We start from the raw sequence: 23,678 nt of genomic DNA on the forward strand, positions 1-23,678 counted from the left end.
TATTAGTGTGGACTAGCTATCTAATGTAATGTGTGGTATTAAGGTTCCCTGTTGTGAGTGTGGACTAGCTATCTAATGTAATGTGTGGTATTAGTGTGGACTAGCTATCTAATGTAATGTGTGGTATTAGTGTGGACTAGCTAACTAATGTAATGTGTGGTATTAGTGTGGACTAGCTAACTAATGTAATGTGTGGTATTAGTGTGGACTCGCTATCTAATGTAATGTGTGGTATTAGTGTGGACTAGCTATCTGATGTAATGTGTGGTATTAAGGTTCCCCGTTGTGAGTGTGGACTAGCTATCTAATGTAATGTGTGGTATTAGTGTGGACTAGCTATCTAATGTAATGTGTGGTATTAAGGTTCCCTGTTGTGAGTGTGGACTAGCTATCTAATGTAATGTGTGGTATTAAGGTTCCCTGTTGTGAGTGTGGACTAGCTATCTAATGTAATGTGTGGTATTAGTGTGGACTAGCTATCTAATGTAATGTGTGGTATTAGTGTGGACTAGCTATCTAATGTAATGTGTGGTATTAAGGTTCCCTGTTGTGAGTGTGGACTAGCTATCTAATGTAATGTGTGGTATTAGTGTGGACTAGCTATCTAATGTAATGTGTGGTATTAGTGTGGACTAGCTATCTAATGTAATGTGTGGTATTAGTGTGGACTAGCTATCTAATGTAATGTGTGGTATTGGTGTGGACTAGCTATCTAATGTAATGTGTGGTATTAGTGTGGACTAGCTATCTAATGTAATGTGTGGTATTAAGGTTCCCCGCTGTGAGTGTGGACTAGCTATCTAATGTAATGTGTGGTATTAGTGTGGACTAGCTATCTAATGTAATGTGTGGTATTAGTGTGGACTAGCTATCTAATTTAATGTGTGGTATTAAGGTTCCCTGTTGTGAGTGTGGACTAGCTATCTAATGTAATGTGTGGTATTAAGGTTCCCCTTTGTGAGTGGGGACTAGCTATCTAATGTAATGTGTGGTATTAGTGTGGACTAGCTATCTAATGTAATGTGTGGTATTAAGGTTCCCTGTTGTGAGTGTGGACTAGCTATCTAATGTAATGTGTGGTATTAAGGTTCCCCTTTGTGAGTGGGGACTAGCTATCTAATGTAATGTGTGGTATTAGTGTGGACTAGCTATCTAATGTAATGTGTGGTATTAGTGTGGACTAGCTATCTAATGTAATGTGTGGTATTAGTGTGGACTAGCTATCTAATGTAATGTGTGGTATTAGTGTGGACTAGCTATCTAATGTAATGTGTGGTATTAGTGTGGACTAGCTATCTAATATAATGTGTGGTATTAGTGTGGACTAGCTATCTAATGTAATGTGTGGTATTAAGGTTCCCTGTTGTGAGTGTGGAGTTACTGTACAGTTTCAGGTATCAAAACTTTGGATATCTGAACCAATAAAAATATATTGTCAGAATGAATGATTTCATCAGCTATAGTTGTTATTTGATGATCTTGTACTGGGTATGTTAATGTGTATTAATTAATATACATGTAAATCATCATCCAATGAAAGACAAAACGACAGCAGGTCATAATTATAGGGAACCCTAAACCTGTTAACATCCTAGATCCATGGTAATAACTTGTCGGAATTGGTGTGTCTTGTATACATTTCTTATATGTATTTGTTTTTTATTTTTCCAGTAACTTCTGATTATTATCAGTGCATGCTGAGTAAATCTCTTTAGGATATACATCTTGATGGCATTTAATGCAAGCATGATACATTGATGTTAGGCTCAGTTTTATAGGTGAAATCAGTGCAAACCTTTCTGTAAAAACTTGATGGTATAGATTTTTTTATCAAACTTTTAATATTGACAACATGCTCCGTCAATCAATATAGTGTCTTTAATTAGCTAAGAACACCTCTCTATCATGTTGTCAGGTCAAATAAGTTCTAACTTATTATAGCAGAATACATGTACTCTAAGTGTGATTTATTTAGTGGGGAAATGTAGGACAAGAATATAAAATTTCGGAATTATTGGTCATAAATCTATTTAGCTATCTTTGCCAGATTCTGAAGATCAGCAGAATTGATATTGGTGAAGCAGGGTTCCTCAGGTAGGAACGCCTACATACAAATGCTACTGCCTGCCTTGTTACATAGTAACATGCATGCAGATCAATTTGTCCTCACTTTAATCTGGTGTAGCTTTATAACTTCCTTACTGAAGTGACTTACGCAGTGGTGGCAGCATATCTGTCATCCTGCCATCTCCAGGCACATACTTTAAACAACTCATTCTCAATAACCACCAAGGCACAGAGACTTGATATTGGACCTGTAGCATGCTGGGGTGAAAACTGCCAAATTTGTTCACATGAATAACCTTGACCGCATGAATTCAATGTCACAAGAGTCTTATAGACTCAACTTTTAAATATTTCTCCTCAAATTACCAAAAGGACAAGAGACCAGCTGATATAGCGGCTTGTACATTAGCATTGCTGTTTTGGGGCCGCGGTGGCCGAGTGGTTAAGGTGTACCAACACTTTAATGCTAGCCTTCCACCTCTGGGTTACGTAGCGAGTTTAAAACCTACGTGGGGCATGCACAGTTTCCAGGTACTGACCGTAGGCCGCAGGTTTTTCTCTGGGTACTCCGGCTTTCCTCCACCTCCAATCTGGCACGTCCTTAAATGACCCTGGCTGTTAATAGGACGTTAAACAAAAACAAACCAAACTGTCAAGAAGGGTTCTTGTGTACTCTGATATTTGAGGTTATCAGCTTGTGTCTGTGTAAATTACCTTAATCAACTTCCAATTTGCATTAGATACAGGTGAGCAATACAGGCCCATTAGGACTGCTGCTGAATTGACAGTCAAGTTGGATTAAAAACTATGGAGAAAAAATCAAACCTGATGTTGTATTTATAAGGTTATGTTAGTTTCAAAGCTGTAACTCAAATATTGAAATTTGTTTATGTCTATAGAGTTAAGATACTGTGAATTTATAAACTAAACAAATTCCATGGTGTTTCCCGAGTGAAGTGTCTATCAGAAGTCATTTGCGATATCTTTGTGATGGAAATAAGGCCGACTTTTGTATAACTTGTCAAATTTTATCATCTCTTTGTCAAATTTTATCATCTCTTTATTCATTTTTTTAATTTTAGAAAGTAAAACTCATGAATCGAGATGTCAGATTTGTTAAACACTCAAACAGTTTCAGGTTTTGATAGTTACAGATAGTGATCTCTGTTTGTTGAGAAGTATTGTATGGATCTGTTTAAATTTCATCACCAGGGTTCCAAAAATGTACATCAGCATGTTGAGACCAACATAAAGAGTCAGACATGTCAGTTTCTCCTGTGAAATGGTGTTACTGTAGGGTATACTGTACCAGTGTCAATACTACACAAAAAACACCAACGAGATGCAGCCCCTTGGAGCTGCTGTCAAACAGGGGCTATAGATATATTTCGGGTTTAAGGTATATTTCTCACAAAATACCACATGAATGATACAGGCCCGATGGAGCCTTTTCAGATTTGATAGAGGTTTTGAAGGAGGTACAGTGCATATCCACAAAGTGTTGGGATAACTTCCAATAGTTATGGTTCCTGGGATATGATTATATATTTTGACTGTAGTAAAAATGATGTTTGTATTCTGATGTATGTGCAATAGTTCTGTCTACTGACGACCACTCCAGCGAGAATTTTTTCTTTATATATCTAAAAAGTGAGCAGCATATTGGAATATTATTTCATGACTCACAATTTTGAATGAAATTATGTGGTTTAATTTTTTAGCTAATGAACTCACACTAATGACTGATACATATACAGCATCATTATTTTTATTTAATTGGCTTGTTTTTGATAACCGAAGGATATAAACAGCCTTATGATGGGCCAGTAACTTCAGCCTTTATGATGGGCCGGTAACTTCCTTGAATGAAGCCTGATAAACTATGAATAGAAATGACCTTGAACCTTGTGTATATAAAAAAGATGAAATGCTTTGAAATGTATCTCTCTTAAGTAACATACAGCCATGCTTTCTAGTTTAGTCTGAAGTGCAAAGTGGTGTTTGATATTTTGCTGTTTATATAAAAACCAGCTTGACCATGTTGTACAATTAGCTTAAAGTTAACACGATGACTCGATCTTTCGGCCATTAACGATTTGACCTTGTATCTAATATTAAAACTAAGGACCTTTGATTTCGGCATATAACACCATATTGACTCCGTATCTAATATTTGAATTAATGACCTGTGATTTGGGTATGTACACTTAATATTGACACTGTATCTGATATTAAAATTAATGACCTTTGATTAGGGTATATATAACACAATATTGACCTCACCTAAGGTCCATAATCAAAATAAACATTAAATGTGTATTATCTATTTCTATAACATTTCGTAATGGACAACTTGGCCATCATACATTTAAAGTACCAAAAGCAACCAGTTGCACAAAACTTTTGATATGAGACTAAGTGAGGAACTTTAATATTGCTGTCTGGATTGATAATCAGTATTCGTCTCGGTGTCTGTTGATGAGTGTCAGCTCTGTACACGTGGTAATACACACTCCAGGCCATAAAAAATACTTATTGGATTATCATAAGTTACGAAAACATTTATGTCGGCCGTCATCGCCTGACAAACACATATAGTTTTATGATTGCAATTTAATAGTCATAATACGTGCTATGTGGAATCATGTTCTCTGTTAAATTGTCAACAAGCCCTTGTATAATGAATCACAGTCTCATAGCTGAAACTATATCATTGTGAATAATATATTCACTGTGTAGCTCACAGGAAGTGATGGTCAGTAACTCTATGTTACGTACGTATACTTGTTTAGGTCTCAGGACCGTCAATATGCAGTCAAACTGGGCATATTTGTGATATTCCAAGGGAAGTGTCATTTTACTTTGATGTTATCCGGGCAAAAGTCAGAAAGGAAGACATTTTTGGAGACTGAATAAAAATTTCACACATTTCTCTAGTATTCTTTAATCTTTGAAATCGGTGTCTTCGGCAGTATGCTTCAGTGAGGTAGCACTATAAATCGGCAAAAGTTTCAGACTATCGCAGGGAAACTTATTACGAACATACCACATCATACCGCAGGCATGCAGTTCGCACTCACTGGAGGCCGTCCTTAAATGACCTCAGCTGTTGATAGGATTTTAAACAAATAAAAACCAAATCAAACCAATCATTTTAAAACTAAGAAAGTTCCTGAAAAAAGTCACTTTTCTGTATTTGAGAGGCAGAAATGATGGACCTGTTGCATGGTCACATTTGACAATTAGACACTTAAAAAATTCAGGTACATAATATTATATAAATTATAGGTATAGAAAAAAAAGCGAGGAAGGGAAAATATGGTCTCAAAGAGATGGAGCTGCTTAATTTAAGTGGTTGCTAGGGTAGATTTAACTGGAAAAAGGTCACATGATAGGGGCTTAATTTAGGTGGTTGCTAAGGCAGGTTTGACTGTAGAAGGTCACATGATAGGGAGTCACTTGATTCAGGTGGTCACTAAGGCATTAAATGAGGGTCTATACAGACGGAATTGTAAACCAATTGGGGACTTTATTGATGTCTTGGGGTAAATAAACATTTGATTTATCCATACATGGAAGGTAGGTTTTAATGTCAGGCCAGATTTTATTGTGTTTGCACCAAAATCTTAGCGACACCAAACGGTGTTGAAGAATTCTATGGTTTCATATAGTAGTGCTCTCTGGCCCTTCACCAGACATGGTGTCAGAGACAGAGGAAACTTGGACTAGACCTACTGTTGTTATAGATATGTCTTTTCTTTTTACATCATCCTGTAACACGACATGGGACTAGGGAAACTTGAGGAGTTCCCTGACAAGACATGCAGTCATCTGTTACACATTAAGTCCAAGGGGAGGTAACTAACATGGAATAATTACTGCCTTAGAAAGGAAATTGACACAGAGGGTTTTACTATGTAAGGGACCATTTTTCAGTGTTTTGTTGATATCATTCCGACACCTTGAAAGGCTTAATCACCTGAGTGTTCTCGTAAGAATCTGTCACTGATCCAATAGTCAGATCTTAATCTGTCTTCAGTATGGTAACATAGAAAATGAACATTACAGGGCACGTGGTTTAAAAATAAATTATTTGTAAAGACTAATGCACTTTTAATCTTTTTTATAAAGGTATGTCACTGTAATAATGCTTAGTAATATAATCTTTGATTACGCAGGTAATAAATCTGTTGGAAGAAAAAATTTGACTTCCTTTAAATAAGTTTGGACAGATCTGAATTTAATTTAGTAGTTCCATGGTTAAAAAAAACCACAAGCATCCTCAGGGAAACAGATGGAAGCTTAAAGGCCAATAGATTTCTTTCATAATAAAAGAAATTTAACCATGGCATGGATTTGAGAGAGAAACGTAAGCTCCTTTATAGCCTGATCAGGTTATATCTATAGCATCAGTTTACTGTAGAATTTTATCACACTGGTTTTATATTTGGCAAAATATTCCATAATATTGACTCGGTATGTGAAACCATTAAGTGTCAACAGATTTTTGCATAATTAAATCCCTAAATTTAGAATTATTTGTAAAATAATGATGGTACATGAAGTATTTAGAGTAATTATGGTCTGAGGCTGACTTCCTTTGTGAGATTATTATATATGTAGCTTCAAAAAATCAATAACCGTGTCACACAAATGACAGTTTATGGTAAGGGGAAGTATGAGAGCTCAAGTTTTATAATTAGGAGCTGTGAATGAAAGGGAGATACTTATATATAGGTCATGTCAAGGGAAAGTGAGAGAATGGAGGATACTAGTTCATGTCAGGGGAAAGTTAAAGAATGGAGGATACTAGTTCATGTCAGGGGAAAGTTAAAGAATGGAGGATACTAGTTCATGTCAAGGGAAAGTGAGGGAATGGAGGATACTAGTTCATGTCAAGGGAAAGTGAGGGAATGGAGGATACTAGTTCATGTCAGGGGAAAGTGAGGGAATGGTGGATACTAGTTCATGTCAAGGGAAAGTGAGAGAATGGAGGATACTAGTTCATGTCAAGGGAAAGTGAGAGAATGGAGGATACTAGTTCATGTCAAGGGAAAGTGAGAGAATGGAGGATACTAGTTCATGTCAAGGGAAAGTTAAAGAAAGGAGGATACTAGTTCATGTCAAGGGAAAGTGAGAGAATGGAGGATACTAGTTCATGTCAAGGGAAAGTGAGAGAATGGAGGATACTAGTTCATGTCAAGGGAAAGTGAGAGAATGGAGGATACTAGTTCATGTCAAGGGAAAGTGAGAGAATGGAGGATACTAGTTCATGTCAAGGGAAAGTGAGAGAATGGAGGATACTAGTTCATGTCAAGGGAAAGTGAGAGAATGGAAGTCTAGTTCATGTCAAGGGAAAGTGAGAGAATGGAGATACTAGTTCATGTCAAGGGAAAGTGAGAGAATGGAGGATACTAGTTCATGTCAAGGGAAAGTGAGAGAATGGAGGATACTAGTTCATGTCAAGGGAAAGTGAGAGAATGGAGGATACTAGTTCATGTCAAGGGAAAGTGAGAGAATGGAGGATACTAGTTCATGTCAGGGGAAAGTGAGAGAATGGAAGTCTGAGAGTTGTAAGGTCACACGTGCAGAGTCTTTATTGAGAGAATGGAGGACAGGACTGTGACTTATTGAGAGAATGGAGGACAGGACTGTGACTTATTGAGAGAATGGAGGACAGGACTGTGTCTTTATTGAGAGAATGGAGGACAGGACTGTGACTTATTGAGAGAATGGAGGACAGGACTGTGACTTATTGAGAGAATGGAGGACAGGACTGTGTCTTTATTGAGAGAATGGAGGACGGGACTGTGTCTTTATTGAGAGAATGGAGGACGGGACTGTGTCTTTATTGAGAGAATGGAGGACGGGACTGTGTCTTTATTGAGAGAATGGAGGACGGGACTGTGTCTTTATTGAGAGAATGGAGGGCGGGGCTGTGTCTTTATTGAGAGAATGGAGGACGGGACTGTGTCTTTATTGAGAGAATGGAGGACGGGACTGTGTCTTTATTGAGAGAATGGAGGACGGGACTGTGTCTTTATTGAGAGAATGGAGGACGGGACTGTGACTTATTGAGAGAATGGAGGACGGGACTGTGTCTTTATTGAGAGAATGGAGGACAGGACTGTGACTTATTGAGAGAATGGAGGACAGGACTGTGACTTATTGAGAGAATGGAGGACGGGACTGTGTCTTTATTGAGAGAATGGAGGACGGGACTGTGTCTTTATTGAGAGAATGGAGGACGGGACTGTGTCTTTATTGAGAGAATGGAGGACGGGACTGTGTCTTTATTGAGAGAATGGAGGACAGGACTGTGTCTTTATTGAGAGAATGGAGGACGGGACTGTGTCTTTATTGAGAGAATGGAGGACGGGACTGTGTCTTTATTGAGAGAATGGAGGAAGGGACTGTGTCTTTATTGAGAGAATGGAGGACGGGACTGTGTCTTTATTGAGAGAATGGAGGACGGGACTGTGTCTTTATTGAGAGAATGGAGGACGGGACTGTGTCTTTATTGAGAGAATGGAGGACGGGACTGTGTCTTTATTGAGAGAATGGAGGACGGGACTGTGTCTTTATTGAGAGAATGGAGGACGGGACTGTGTCTTTATTGAGAGAATGGAGGACGGGACTGTGTCTTTATTGAGAGAATGGAGGACGGGACTGTGTCTTTATTGAGAGAATGGAGGACGGGACTGTGTCTTTATTGAGAGAATGGAGGACGGGACTGTGTCTTTATTGAGAGAATGGAGGACGGGACTGTGTCTTTATTGAGAGAATGGAGGACGGGACTGTGTCTTTATTGAGAGAATGGAGGACGGGACTGTCTTTATTGAGAGAATGGAGGACGGGACTGTGTCTTTATTGAGAGAATGGAGGACGGGACTGTGTCTTTATTGAGAGAATGGAGGACGGGACTGTGTCTTTATTGAGAGAATGGAGGACGGGACTGTGTCTTTATTGAGAGAATGGAGGACGGGACTGTGTCTTTATTGAGAGAATGGAGGACGGGTCTGTGTCTTTATTGAGAGAATGGAGGACGGGACTGTGTCTTTATTGAGAGAATGGAGGACGGGACTGTGTCTTTATTGAGAATGGAGGACAGGACTGTGTCTTTATTGAGAGAATGGAGGACAGGACTGTGTCTTTATTGAGAGAATGGAGGACAGGACTGTGTCTTTATTGAGAGATATGTAGAGAATAAAGAAACGGGAATCTTCAGACATTGTTGAAATAAAAAGAACAAAGACTTTGGCATCATTAAATATATATAGTTTAGGATTCAGGATAATTGATCACATGATGACTGTCTGTCTTGTGAAGATAAGTCCCTTCCATATTATTTAGTTGACAATATGAATATCAGTTAGATAATTTAAAGTAAATCCAAGTTTTACTAAAATTGTGAGTGTGACTCCAAGACATCATGGTCGTTTAAGCCCCAAGAGAGAGGTAGACACCTGAGACTTCTGGAAAAATCTTCCATGCACAGAGATAGAGAGAGGGATGGAGAATTACCATCAGGGAAGGTTGTCAGTGCTCCAACAGAGGGGATACCATCAGGGAAGGTTGTCAGTGCCCCAACAGAGAGAGGATACCATCAGGGAAGGTTGTCAGTACTCCAACAGAGGGGATACCATCAGGGAAGGTTGTCAGTGCCCCAACAGAGGGGATACCATCAGGGAAGGTTGTCAGTGTTCCAACAGAGAGGATACCATCAGGGAAGGTTGTCAGTGTTCCAACAGAGACAGGATACCATCAGGGAAGGTTGTCAGTACTCCAACAGAGGGGATACCATCAGGGAAGGTTGTCAGTGTTCCAACAGAGAGGATACCATCAGGGAAGGTTGTCAGTGTTCCAACAGAGACAGGATACCATCAGGGAAGGTTGTCAGTACTCCAATAGAGACAGGATACCATCAGGGAAGGTTGTCAGTTTGCTCTCACAGAGAGAGGATACCATCAGGGAAGGTTGTCAGTGTTACAACAGAGACAGGATACCATCAGGGAAGGTTGTCAGTGCCCCAACAGAGGGGATACCATCAGGGAAGGTTGTCAGTACTCCAACAGAGACAGGATACCATCAGGGAAGGTTATCAGTGTTCCAACAGAGACAGGATACCATCAGGGAAGGTTGTCAGTGCTCCAACAGAGAGAGGATACCATCAGGGAAGGTTGTCAGTGTTCCAACAGAGACAGGATACCATCAGGGAAGGTTGTCAGTGCCCCAACAGAGAGGATACCATCAGGGAAGGTTGTCAGTGCTCTCACAGAGAGAGGATACCATCAGGGAAGGTTGTCAGTACTCCAACAGAGGGAGGATACCATCAGGGAAGGTTGTCAGTGCCCCAACAGAGAGGATACCATCAGGGAAGGTTGTCAGTGCTCTCACAGAGAGAGGATACCATCAGGGAAGGTTGTCAGTACTCCAACAGAGGGAGGATACCATCAGGGAAGGTTGTCAGTACTCCAACAGAGGGAGGATACCATCAGGGAAGGTTGTCAGTACTCCAACAGAGAGGGGATACCATCAGGGAAGGTTGTCAATGCTCTCACTGAGACAGGATACCATCAGGGAAGGTTGTCAGTACTCCAACAGAGACAGGATACCATCAGGGAAGGTTGTCAGTGCCACAACAGAGAAAGGATACCATCAGGGAAGGTTGTCAGTGCTGATACCACCAGGGAAGGTTGTCGTTGCTCCCACAAAGTCAGAATTTGAAGAAGTGTGTAGTTCCATCCTTAATTCCACGTCTGTTCAATCACAATGTCGGTCACCATTTTTGACAACAAATCAGTCACTCACAGACATGCAAGAATTATAATGTACAGGCTAGATGGGCCGCTTCTGTCACCAAAAAGGTTGCACAAAAGTAGTTGTCCATTAAATGATATGTCAGTGGGTCAAAATGTAATACTTATAATGGAAAAGATTGATATGGTTATTCAAACAATTTAAATATAAATATAAGAGGCTTGCAGATGAAACATTAACATCATGGCTATGGGTGCATTTGGTTTTACACACAAACCTTTTAGATTTTTTTTACATTTTGGTGTCAAGCACTTTTAGTTTTGGTTGAAAATTGAAAGGTTTTTGAGAGGTGTTACTAAGGTTGAATGATTACAACTATATGCTTGGCTGCATTGCCTAATAAATACACTCCTATGTAGTTGTCGTAGTTCTCACCTTGAGTAACAAAATGACATTAAGTTATATTTATCCTCTGAGTGACCGAGTCACTGATGAGTTATTTGAGTGGCGGCCTTATTTATGTTGCAGGATAGAGGGGAAGGCTTGTTGTGGACTTTTTATGATGGATGATGCCTCTGTTACAAACAATACTTGGACAGCTATGGACATTATAGTGTCTATACTGATAAGGCTGACATCTGGTGGGAAGTCCGTTATATTGGGAGCTTTTTATAGCCTTCAGACCTCACTTGTCACGGTGCTGTCAGTATTTGTACCACCTTAGTACTGGGGTCAATCTTTTCTACTGAAGCTTAACTTACCTTGAGACTTTCTCATCATTCAACAATGTCTATTACATACGGTTCTATTTGGGTAGAAATCTTTTGTTTTAGGACATAATAGTCACCAAGACAAAACCCCTGATAAACATGTAATAAGAGGCAAAGTACATTATTGTATAATGTCTGCATCAAATCAGCTAAGTCTCTGGGAGAGACCCACCCCACAGTCCATATCAAACCGAGTCTCTGGGAGAGACCCACCCCACAGTCCATCAAACCAAGTCTCTGTGAGAGACCCACCCCACAGTCCATAAAACCAAGTCTCTGGGAGAAACCCACCCCACAGTCCATCAAACCAAGTCTCTTTGAGAGACCCACCTCACAGTCCATCAAACCAAGTCTCTGTGAGAGACCCACCCCACAGTCCATCAAACCAAGTCTCTGTGAGAGACCCACCCCACAGTCCATAAAACCAAGTCTCTGGGAGAGACCCACCCCACAGTCCATCAAACCAAGTCTCTGGGAGAGACCCACCCCACAGTCCATCAAACCAAGTCTCTGGGAGAGACCCACCCCACAGTCCATCAAACCAAGTCTCTGGGAGAGACCCACCCCACAGTCCATCAAACCAAGTCTCCAGGAGAGACCCACCCCTCAGCTCATCAAACCAAGTCTCTCTGAGATACCCACCCCACAGTCCATCAAACCAAATCTCTGGGAGAGACCCACCCCACAGTCCATCAAACCAAGTCTCTGGGAGAGACCCACCCCACAGTCCATCAAACCAAGTCTCTGGGAGAGACCCACCCCACAGCCAATCAAACCAAGTCTCTGTGAGAGACCCACCCCACAGTCCATCAAACTAAGTCTCTTGGAGAGATCCTCCCCACAGCCCATCAAACCAAGCCTCTTGGAGAGACCCACCCCACAGTCCATCAAACCAAGTCTCTGGGAGAGACCCACCCCCCAGTCCATCAAACCAAGTCTCTGGGAGAGACCCACCCCACAGTCCATCAAACCAAGTCTCTGGGAGAGACCCACCCCACAGTCCATCAAACCAAGTCTCTGGGAGAGACCCACCCCACAGTCAATCAAACCAAGTCTCTGGGAGAGACCCACCCCACAGTCCATCAAACCACGTCTCTGGGAGAGACCCACCCCACAGTCCATCAAACCAAGTTTAGGAGAGACCCACCCCACAGCCCATCAAACTAAGTCTCTTTGAGAGACCCACCCCACAGCCAATCAAACCAATTCTCTGTGAGAGACCCACCCCACAGTCCATCAAACTAAGTCTCTTGGAGAGATCCTCCCCACAGCCCATCAAACCAAGCCTCTTGGAGAGACCCACCCCACAGTCCATCAAACCAAGTCTCTGGGAGAGACCCATCCCACAGTCCATCAAACCAAGTCTTGGAGAGACCCACCCCACAGTCCATCAAACCAAGTCTTGGAGAGACCAACCCGACAGTCCATCAAACCAAGTCTCTGTGAGAGACCCACCCGACAGTCCATCAAACCAAGTCTCTGGGAGAGATCCACCCCACAGTCCATCAAACCAAGTCTCTGGGAGAGACCCACCCCACAGTCCATCAAACCTAGTCTCTGGGAGAAACCCACCCCACAGTCCATCAAACCAAGTCTCTGTGAGAGACCCACCCCACAGTCCATCAAACCACGTCTCTGGGAGAGACCCACCCCACAGCCCATCAAACTAAGTCTCTGGGAGAGACCCACCCCACAGTCCATCAAACCAAGTCTCTGGGAGAAAACCACCCCACAGTCTATCAAACCAAGTCTCTGGGAGAGACCCACCTCACATTCCATCAAACCAAGTCTCTGGGAGAAACCACCCCACAGTCCATCAAACCAAGTCTCTGGGAGAGACCCACCACACAGTCCATCAAACCAAGTCTCTGGGAGAGACCCACCCCACAGCCCATCAAACCAAGTCTCTGGGAGAAACCCACCCCACAGTCCATCAAACCAAGTCTCTGGGAGAGACCACCCCACAGTCCATCAAACCAAGTCTCTGGGAGAGACCCACCCCACAGTCCATCAAACCAAGTCTCTGGGAGAGACCCACCCCACAGTCCATCAAACCAAGTCTCTGGGAGAGACCCACCCCACAGTCCATCAAACCAAGTCTAGGATAAACCCACCCCACAGTCCCATCAAACCAAGTCTCTGGGAGAAAACCACCCCACAGTCCATCAAACCAAGTCTCTGGGAGAGACCCACCCCACAGTCCATCAAACCAAGTCTCTGGGAGAGACCCACCCCACAGTCCATCAAACCAAGTCTCTGGGAGAAAACCACCCCACAGTCCATCAAACCAAGTCTCTGGGAGAGACCCACCACACAGTCCATCAAACCAAGTCTCTGGGAGAGACCCCACCCCACAGTCCATCAAACCAAGTCTCTGGAGAAAACCACCCCACAGTCTATCAAACCAAGTCTCTGGGAGAGACCCACCGCACATTCCATCAAACCAAGTCTCTGGAGAAAAGGACCCACCCCACAGTCCATCAAACCAAGTCTCTGGGAGAGACCCACCCCACAGTCCATCAAACCAAGTCTCTGGGAGAGACCCACCCCACAGTCCATCAAACCAAGTCTCTGGGAGAGACCCACCCCACAGTCCATCAAACCAAGTCTCTGGGAGAGACCCACCCCACAGTCCATCAAACCAAGTCTCTGGGAGAGATCCACCCCACAGTCCATCAAACCAAGTCTCCAGGAGAGACCCACCCCGCAGTCCATCAAACCAAGTCTCCGGGAGAGACCCACCCCACAGTCCATCAAACCAAGTCTCCGGCCCAGGCAGAACCAATCTCCGGAGAACCCCCCACAGTCCATCAAACCAAGTCTCTAATGGAGAGACCCACCCCACAGTCCATCAAACCACGTCTCTGGGAGAGACCCACCCCACAGTCCATCAAACCATGTCTCTGGGAGAGACCCACCCCTCAGTCCATCAAACCAAGTCTCTGGGAGAGACCCACCCCACAGTCCATCAAACCAAGTCTCTGGGAGAGACCCACCCCTCAGTCCATCAAACCAAGTATCTAGGAGAGATTTTCCACCCCACAGCCTGTCAAACCAAGTCTCCGGGAGAAACCCACCCCACAGCCTGTCAAACTATGTCGCTGAATGTGATGTTAGTGGAATGGTGTCCCAAAGTTAATGGCGAGAATATCATCTAAAATTCACTAGGGTGGTGGCATCTGGTTCTAAGTGGTATATTTGCTAGTGGCCAATAAATGAAGTGGTGACACATTTATCAGAGGGCAACAATCTTTATCAGCTCTTCTCCCTGTCTGACAAAACATTGATGAAGGCTACATTTTCTAGCAGGACAATACCACACACAAATTTGTATTGTAGACTGCAATGTTAGCAATAAAATATCAAGGAGATGACATTGTGTCTGAGAACTTCGGGGCTCTGACCGTAAATCTTCAGCAAATTCCCCTTCTTGTGAGGATGAGATAGAATGAATTGTCCCAGATGCTATTAATTGGTTAGGATTGTTACAAGGGTTACTGTGAAGGCTATTAATTGGTTAGGATTGTTACAACAAGGGTTACTGTGAGGGTTATTAATTGGTTAGGATTGTTATAATGGTTACTGTGAGGGCTATTAATTGGTTAGGATTGTTACAACAAGGGTTACTGTGAGGGTTATTAATTGGTTAGGATTGTTACAAGGGTTACTGTGAGGGCTATTAATTGGTTAGGATTGTTACAACAAGGGTTACTGTGAGGGTTATTAATTGGTTAGGATTGTTACAAGGGTTACTGTGAGGACTATTAATTGGTTAGGATTGTTACAAGGGTTACAGTGAAGGCTATTAATTGGTTAGGATTGTTACAAGGGTTACTGTGAGGGCTATTAATTGGTTAGGATTGTTACAAGGGTTACTGTGATGGCTATTAATTGGTTAGGATTGTTACAAGGGTTACTGTGAGGGTTATTAATTGGTTAGGATTGTTACAAGGGTTACTGCGAAGGCTATTAATTGGTTAGGATTGTTACAGTGGTTACTGTACATGTGAAGGCTATTAATTGGTTCGGATTGTTACAAGGGTTACTGCGAGGGTTATTAATTGGTTAGGATTGTTACAAGGGTTACTGCGAAGGCTATTAATTGGTTAGGTTTCTCAGGGTATGGAGGGAGACATATGTCAGGAAGTTCAGGATATGACAGATTGGTGATCAATTAATCTAGGTAAATTAAATCTTTAATCTTTGTCACATAGTTGTTTTAATATAAAATAAAACTATTTCATTTTTTAATGAATGTTCAGTTGCCCATAATATATTCAAATTTTGAAGAAATGAAGAAAGAAAAGACTCATTACACATGCTGATACTGGGATTAGGTAATAAGTCTGTCTCTGTGGATATTGTATATAATAAATGACAGTTGGGAATAACAGAATTGGACACTGGCCATATTCTACTTGGTCAAGTAGGGGTCACTCAGCTGGATGATCATGTGACCAATGGACTCTAGATAATACTCTTAGGTCATTGGCATTACCAGGGCTTACAAGGTCAGTTACTGTAATCATGAGCTGGCCAGTCTGTATTGCCTATTGACCAACGTCTCACCTTAACTAAAGTACTGAGGTTAGATGTGTACACCTGTGGTCATACTATACACACATGGATTTTACCTGGAGAAACTCCACAGTGGTCATCAGGCCAGACACACAGCTTGTGTATAACATGTTTACATATAGGTATCGGTCATTTACCTGGCCGTATTGTGTTAATGAGGTCTGACCATTTGACCATCGGTCAGTCACTTGTGCGCACGGACCAGAACATAATGTTTGTGTGAGGAGGAGGAGGATGGTGTACAATGGTGTAACAGGGATGTGTTGTAACAATAACCCGTACACTCCTGATGGGGCTACCCAGTGGTACAGAGGGGATTACCCAAACACATGGGACCTGGAGCCGCCCTACGAGTTCAGTGATGGTAAGGTGTGCCACTGCTACATACAACTACTGTGTCAGGTGTGGAATATACAAATTGTCAGGTGTGGAATATACAAATGGTCAGGTGTGGAATATACAAATGGTCAGGTGTGGAATATACAAATGGTCAGGACAACTACTGTGTCAGGTGTGGAATATACATATGGTCAGGTGTGGAATATACAAATGGTCAGGTGTGGAACAGGTGTGGAATATACAAATGATCAGGTGTGGAATATACAAATGGTCAGGTGTGGAATATACAAATGGTCAGGTGTGGAATATACAAATGGTCAGGTGTGGAATATACAAATGGTCAGGTGTGGAATATACAAATGGTCAGGTGCGGAATATACAAATGGTCAGGTGTGGAATATACAAATTGTCAGGTGTGGAATATACAAATGGTCAGGTGTGGAATATACAAATGGTCAGGTGTGGAATATACAAATGGTCAGGTGTGGAATATACAAATTGTCAGGTGTGGAATATACAAATTGTCAGGTGTGGAATATACAAATGGTCAGGTGTGGAATATACAAATGGTCAGGTGTGGAATATACAAATGGTCAGGTGTGGAATATACAAATGGTCAGGTGTGGAACATACAAATGTTCAGGTGTGGAATATACAAATGGCCGGGTGTGGAATATACAAATGGTCAGATGTGGAATATACAAATGGTCAGATGTGGAATATACAAATGGTAAGGTGTGGAATATACAAATGGTCAGGTGTGGAATATACAAATGGTCAGGTGTGGAATATACAAATGGTCAGGTGTGGAATATACAAATGGTCAGGTGTGGAATATACAAATGGTCAGGTGTGGAACATACAAATTGTCAGGTGTGGAACATACAAATGGTAAGGTGTGGAACATACAAATTGTCAGGTGTGGAACATACAAATTGTCAGGTGTGGAACATACAAATTGTCAGGTGTGGAACATACAAAATGGTAAGGTGTGGAATATACAAATGGTGAAGGTGTGGGAATATACTGAATAGGTCAGGTGTGGAATATACTGAATAGGTAAGGTGTGGAATATACAAATGGTAAGTGTGTGGAATATACAATGGTCAGGTGTGGGAAATATACAAATGGTCAGGTGTGGAATATACAAATGGTCGGTGTGGACATACAATGTTCAGGTGTGGAATATCAATTGCCGAGTGTGGAATATCAAATGGTCAGATGTGGAATATACAAATGGTCAGGTGTGGAAAATACAAATGGTCAGGTGTGGAATATCAAATGGTCAGGTTGTGGAATATACAAATGGTCAGGTGTGGAATATACAAATGGTCAGGTGTGGACATACAAATGGTCAGGTGTGGAATATACAAATGGTCAGGTGTGGAATATACAAATGGTCAGGTGTGGAATATACAAATGGTCAGGTGTGGAATATACAAATGGTCAGGTGTGGAATATACAAATGGTCAGGTGTGGAATATACAAATGGTCAGGTGTGGAATATACAAATGGTCAGGTATTTCATTAAAACAAATATGACAGTTGACATATACTGTAAATAGTTAGTATAATAATAAAGCAACAAGTATAGTTCAATTTGAATATAAAGTTCAAGAAATCGGCTGGTTTAAAAAAAATCTCACAAACATGGGACCTACATACAGTTACTGCTTAAGAGATTGGAAGTATAAACTGGTGAGAAGTGAAAATTTAACTACTATACAACAAACAGGTTGTGATTACGTACATGTACAGCTTGAGAGTCGTGTACAGCCTGAGAATCGACTTTGGTCACCAGACACAGAGGTTCTGTAATCACTTAAGATAAAGCTAAGAGACAGAAAGACAAATCAAATGATTGTGCTAAAGACATGCTTGTTAAGGCACTTAGTAGGGATGTATAGTACTAAATGAATTACTGAACAAAATCGTTATACTTTATTTGTGAACCACTGTCACAGCTATAGAGGTTACACAACGAGTGGTTGTTGGATATGGAATTTATTTCACTTGAGTTACAAAAGACATGAGCTTTAGCGAGTGTCTTTTGTAACTTTAAAAAATAACTTACGAGTGTAAAATAAATTCCATATCCAACAATCACGAGTTTCTAAAATTTCATATGTAGGTTCCCCTTGGTCCCTTGTATTGCATTTTGGTACCAATCTGAAAACAACATGGCCAACAGACAGCCATTATCGCTAAATCTCAGATTTCATATATAGGTTCCTCTTGTTTGAAAAGTACTGGAGGGATGTTTCTCTATTTACACAGGTTAGTAAGAGGAAGGGAAAAATAGAGAGAAGATCAATCTGACATTGAACCTATAAAGATCATTCAATGGTGGGCGCCAAGATCCCCCTGGGATCTCTTGTTCTTAAGTAATTATCATTTGTGGCTTCTAGTTGTCCATGTTAAACCTATAGATAGAGGAGACAAAGTTCAATTTTGTCTTAAAAAATCTGACCAGTTAGCTGTCCCTTGATCCAGAATAATTATAGATAATGGCATGCTGCTGGATAATTATCTAGCTCCATGGCCTGAGTTCAATTTGATATAATTAAACGAGGGAGCAATAATGAAAAGTTATGATCCTGCCCACACCAGGGATTAAACATGTTCTGTCTCTATTCTCTAAATTACTGGGGCTAAAAGGAAATTCAGGACAGGCAAATATTCAATAAGATTCTTTTGGAATGAATATGAATTACATTTGGAAAATGGTAATTAGGGCCCTGCATGGAATCCAACAGGTTTCTGAAATTTTACACTGTGATACATAGGGATGTTTAAGTTCCCAAGGTCAAGGTTGATTGCCTTTAATTATAGAACCAGGATATTCTGTCAAAAATGCATAATGTATAACAATACAGATTGATGCATAATACATAATAATACAGTTTACATGATGATACATAATAAATAATAATACATTATACATAATGGTATATATATATAATAGACCTTAGTTTTCAGAAGACCAAACATTGTAAAATTTCTGAGGGAAAAATGATATTAAAGATGCCTTCATCATATCATTTTCTCTGAATTTGGATGGGGTTTTTTATCTGAGAGGGGGAAATGTTATCAAGATCGATGTTGTATTTGTTGAAGAGAATGTATGTATATACTTTTCTGACAAAAAGTGGAACTGGATCAGACCACCAGATTAAAACATAGCAAAGAATTTCTATATGTTTCTGGTAGCCTTTGTTAGAGAGGTCAATCAATGTATGTCTATACTTTTAATGTACCACAGAAGTTTAGGTTTGGATTTTAATTGTCCTGGTCAGGACAATCGTTTCAATTTGTTTTTAGCCAGAGGGGAGGAAGTTGATATTTAGGGCTGGTTTGTCTGTTGATATTAAGTGTTGAGATACTGTCATAGGATTAAAATCAGAGATTAAAAGTACAAAGGTCATGTGGCGGACAGAGACCAAGCGGACAAATAAGGGGATAAAGTCTCCTTCCGGATTTGGCACTAATGGCTGGTCATTATTAAGGTCTGTGTAGGTGTAACGCATAAGATTTCAAACCGCAGCTGTTATAAATAGCATGCAGTCAAAATATGATCAACTACAACAAATTTTCTTTGATACTGAATCAGATTGATCTGTTTACTATTTGCTTACAATGAGTGGTTTCCTGTATTTGATTAAGTGAGGTAGCCACCAGCTACTACAATGAAACTCTGCTTCAAAATGACTCCAGCTGTTCACATAGCTTATCCAAAATCTCACTTCTGTGCCATCATTTTGACCATTCTCTGATGTTTATAACTAACATTAGGCCCTCCTTTGTTAACCATCTCTGATGTTTATAATTAACATTATGGCCTCCATTGTTAACCATCTCTGATGTTTATAACTAACATCAGCGCCTCCATTGTTAACCATCTCTGATGTTTATAACTAACATCAGCGCCTCCTTTGTTAACCATCTCTGATGTTTATAACTAACATCAGCGCCTCCATTGTTAACCATCTCTGATGTTTATAACTAACATCAGCGCCTCCTTTGTTAACCATCTCTGATGTTTATAACTAACATTAGGGCCGCCTCCATTGTTAACCATCTCTGATGTTTATAATTAACATTATGGCCTCCATTGTTAACCATCTCTGATGTTTATAACTAACATCAGCGCCTCCATTGTTAACCATCTCTGATGTTTATAACTAACATTAGGGCCGCCTCCATTGTTAACCATCTCTGATGTTTATAATTAACATTAGGGCCGCCTCCATTGTTAACCATCTCTGATGTTTATAATTAACATTAGGGCCGCCTCCATTGTTAACCATCTCTGATGTTTATAACTAACATTAGGGCCTCCATTGTTAACCATCTCTGATGTTTATAATTAACATTAGCGCCTCCATTGTTAACCATCTCTGATGTTTATAACTAACATTAGGGCCTCCATTGTTAACCATCTCTGATGTTTATAACTAACATCAGCGCCTCCATTGTTGACCATCTCTGATGTTTATAACTAACATTAGGGCCGCCTCCATTGTTAACCATCTCTGATGTTTATAACTAACATTAGGGCCTCCATTGTTAACCATCTCTGATGTTTATAATTAACATTAGGGCCTCCATTGTTAACCATCTCTGATGTTTATAACTAACATCAGCGCCTCCATTGTTGACCATCTCTGATGTTTATAACTAACATTAGGGCCGCCTCCATTGTTAACCATCTCTGATGTTTATAACTAACATTAGGGCCTCCATTGTTAACCATCTCTGATGTTTATAATTAACATTAGGGCCTCCATTGTTAACCATCTCTGATGTTTATAACTAACACCAGGGCCTCCATTGTTAACCATCTCTGATGTTTATAACTAACATTAGGGCCTCCATTGTAAACCATCTCTGATGTTTATAACTAACATAAGCCCTCCATTGTTAACCATCTCTGATGTTTATAACTAACATTAGGCCCTCCATTGTTAACCATCTCTGATGTTTATAACTAACATTAGGGCCTCCATTGTTAACCATCTCTGATGTTTATAATTAACATTAGGGCCTCCATTGTTAACCATCTCTGATGTTTATAACTAACATTAGGGCCTCCGTTGTTAACCATCTCTGATGTTTATAACTAACATTAGGGCCTCCATTGTTAAACATCTCTGATGTTTATAACTAACATTAGGGCCTTCATTGTTAACCATCTCTGATGTCTATAACTAACATTAGGGCCTTCATTGTTAACCATCTCTGATGTCTATAACTAACATTAGGGCCTTCATTGTTAACCATCTCTGATGTTTATAACATTAGGGCCTTCATTGTTAACTATAACTAACATTAGGGCCTCCATTGTTAACCATTTCTGATGTTTATAACTAACATTAGGGCCTCCATTGTTAACCATCTCTGATGTTTATAATTAACATTAGGGCCTCCATTGTTAACCATCTCTGATGTTTATAACTAACATTAGGGCCTTCATTGTTAACCATCTCTGATGTCTATAACTAACATTAGGGCCTTCATTGTTAACCATCTCTGATGTTTATAACATTAGGGCCTTCATTGTTAACCATCTCTGATGTCTATAACTAACATTAGGCCCTCCATTGTTAACCATCTCTGATGTTTATAACTAACATTAAGGCCGCCTCCATTGTTAACCATCTCTGATGTTTATAACTAACATTAGGGCCTCCATTGTTAACCATCTCTGATGTTTATAATTAACATTAGGGCCTCCATTGTTAACCATCTCTGATGTTTATAACTAACATCAGCGCCTCCATTGTTGACCATCTCTGATGTTTATAACTAACATTAGGGCCGCCTCCATTGTTAACCATCTCTGATGTTTATAACTAACATTAGGGCCTCCATTGTTAACCATCTCTGATGTTTATAATTAACATTAGGGCCTCCATTGTTAACCATCTCTGATGTTTATAACTAACACCAGGGCCTCCATTGTTAACCATCTCTGATGTTTATAACTAACATTAGGGCCTCCATTGTAAACCATCTCTGATGTTTATAACTAACATAAGCCCTCCATTGTTAACCATCTCTGATGTTTATAACTAACATTAGGCCCTCCATTGTTAACCATCTCTGATGTTTATAACTAACATTAGGGCCTCCATTGTTAACCATCTCTGATGTTTATAATTAACATTAGGGCCTCCATTGTTAACCATCTCTGATGTTTATAACTAACATTAGGGCCTCCGTTGTTAACCATCTCTGATGTTTATAACTAACATTAGGGCCTCCATTGTTAAACATCTCTGATGTATATAACTAACATTAGGGCCTTCATTGTTAACCATCTCTGATGTCTATAACTAACATTAGGGCCTTCATTGTTAACCATCTCTGATGTCTATAACTAACATTAGGGCCTTCATTGTTAACCATCTCTGATGTTTATAACATTAGGGCCTTCATTGTTAACTATAACTAACATTAGGGCCTCCATTGTTAACCATTTCTGATGTTTATAACTAACATTAGGGCCTCCATTGTTAACCATCTCTGATGTTTATAATTAACATTAGGGCCTCCATTGTTAACCATCTCTGATGTTTATAACTAACATTAGGGCCTTCATTGTTAACCATCTCTGATGTCTATAACTAACATTAGGGCCTTCATTGTTAACCATCTCTGATGTTTATAACATTAGGGCCTTCATTGTTAACCATCTCTGATGTCTATAACTAACATTAGGCCCTCCATTGTTAACCATCTCTGATGTTTATAACTAACATTAGGGTCTCCATTGTTAACCATCTCTGATGTTTATAACTAACATTAGGGCCTCCATTGTTAACCATCTCTGATGTTTATAACTAACATTAGCGCCTCCATTGTTAACCATCTCTGATGTTTATAACTAACATTAGGGCCTCCATTGTTAACCATCTCTGATGTTTATAACTAACATTAGCGCCTCCATTGTTAACCATCTCTGATGTTTATAACTAACATTAGCGCCTCCATTGTTAACCATCTCTGATGTTTATAACTAACATTAGCGCCTCCATTGTTAACCATCTCTGATGTTTATAATTACATTAGCGCCTCCATTGTTAACCATCTCTGATGTTTATAACTAACATTAGCGCCTCCATTGTTAACCATCTCTGATGTTTATAATTAACATTAGCGCCT

At 40.4% G+C, this 23,678-nt stretch overlaps 1 protein-coding gene across 2 annotated transcripts in view; it reads left to right on the forward strand.

Moving 5' to 3' along the window:
* Positions 1-23,678, forward strand: part of LOC117343556 (ecdysone receptor-like) — a 72,809-nt gene that overhangs the window by 16,452 nt on the left and 32,679 nt on the right. The window contains exon 1 of one of the 2 annotated variants that reach the window (XM_033905969.1): positions 16,355-16,539. The exons of the other annotated variant lie outside the window; for it this stretch is intronic. Within the exon in view, the coding sequence (XP_033761860.1) occupies positions 16,410-16,539 (130 nt within the window). The 5' untranslated portion in view covers positions 16,355-16,409. Of the gene's footprint in view, positions 1-16,354; positions 16,540-23,678 lie in introns of those variants that run through there. 2 annotated transcript variants of the gene reach the window in all.

The sequence above is a fragment of the Pecten maximus genome, chromosome 15 (genome assembly GCF_902652985.1).
Source record: "Pecten maximus chromosome 15, xPecMax1.1, whole genome shotgun sequence".
NCBI classification, from domain to species: Eukaryota; Metazoa; Mollusca; class Bivalvia; order Pectinida; family Pectinidae; genus Pecten; species Pecten maximus.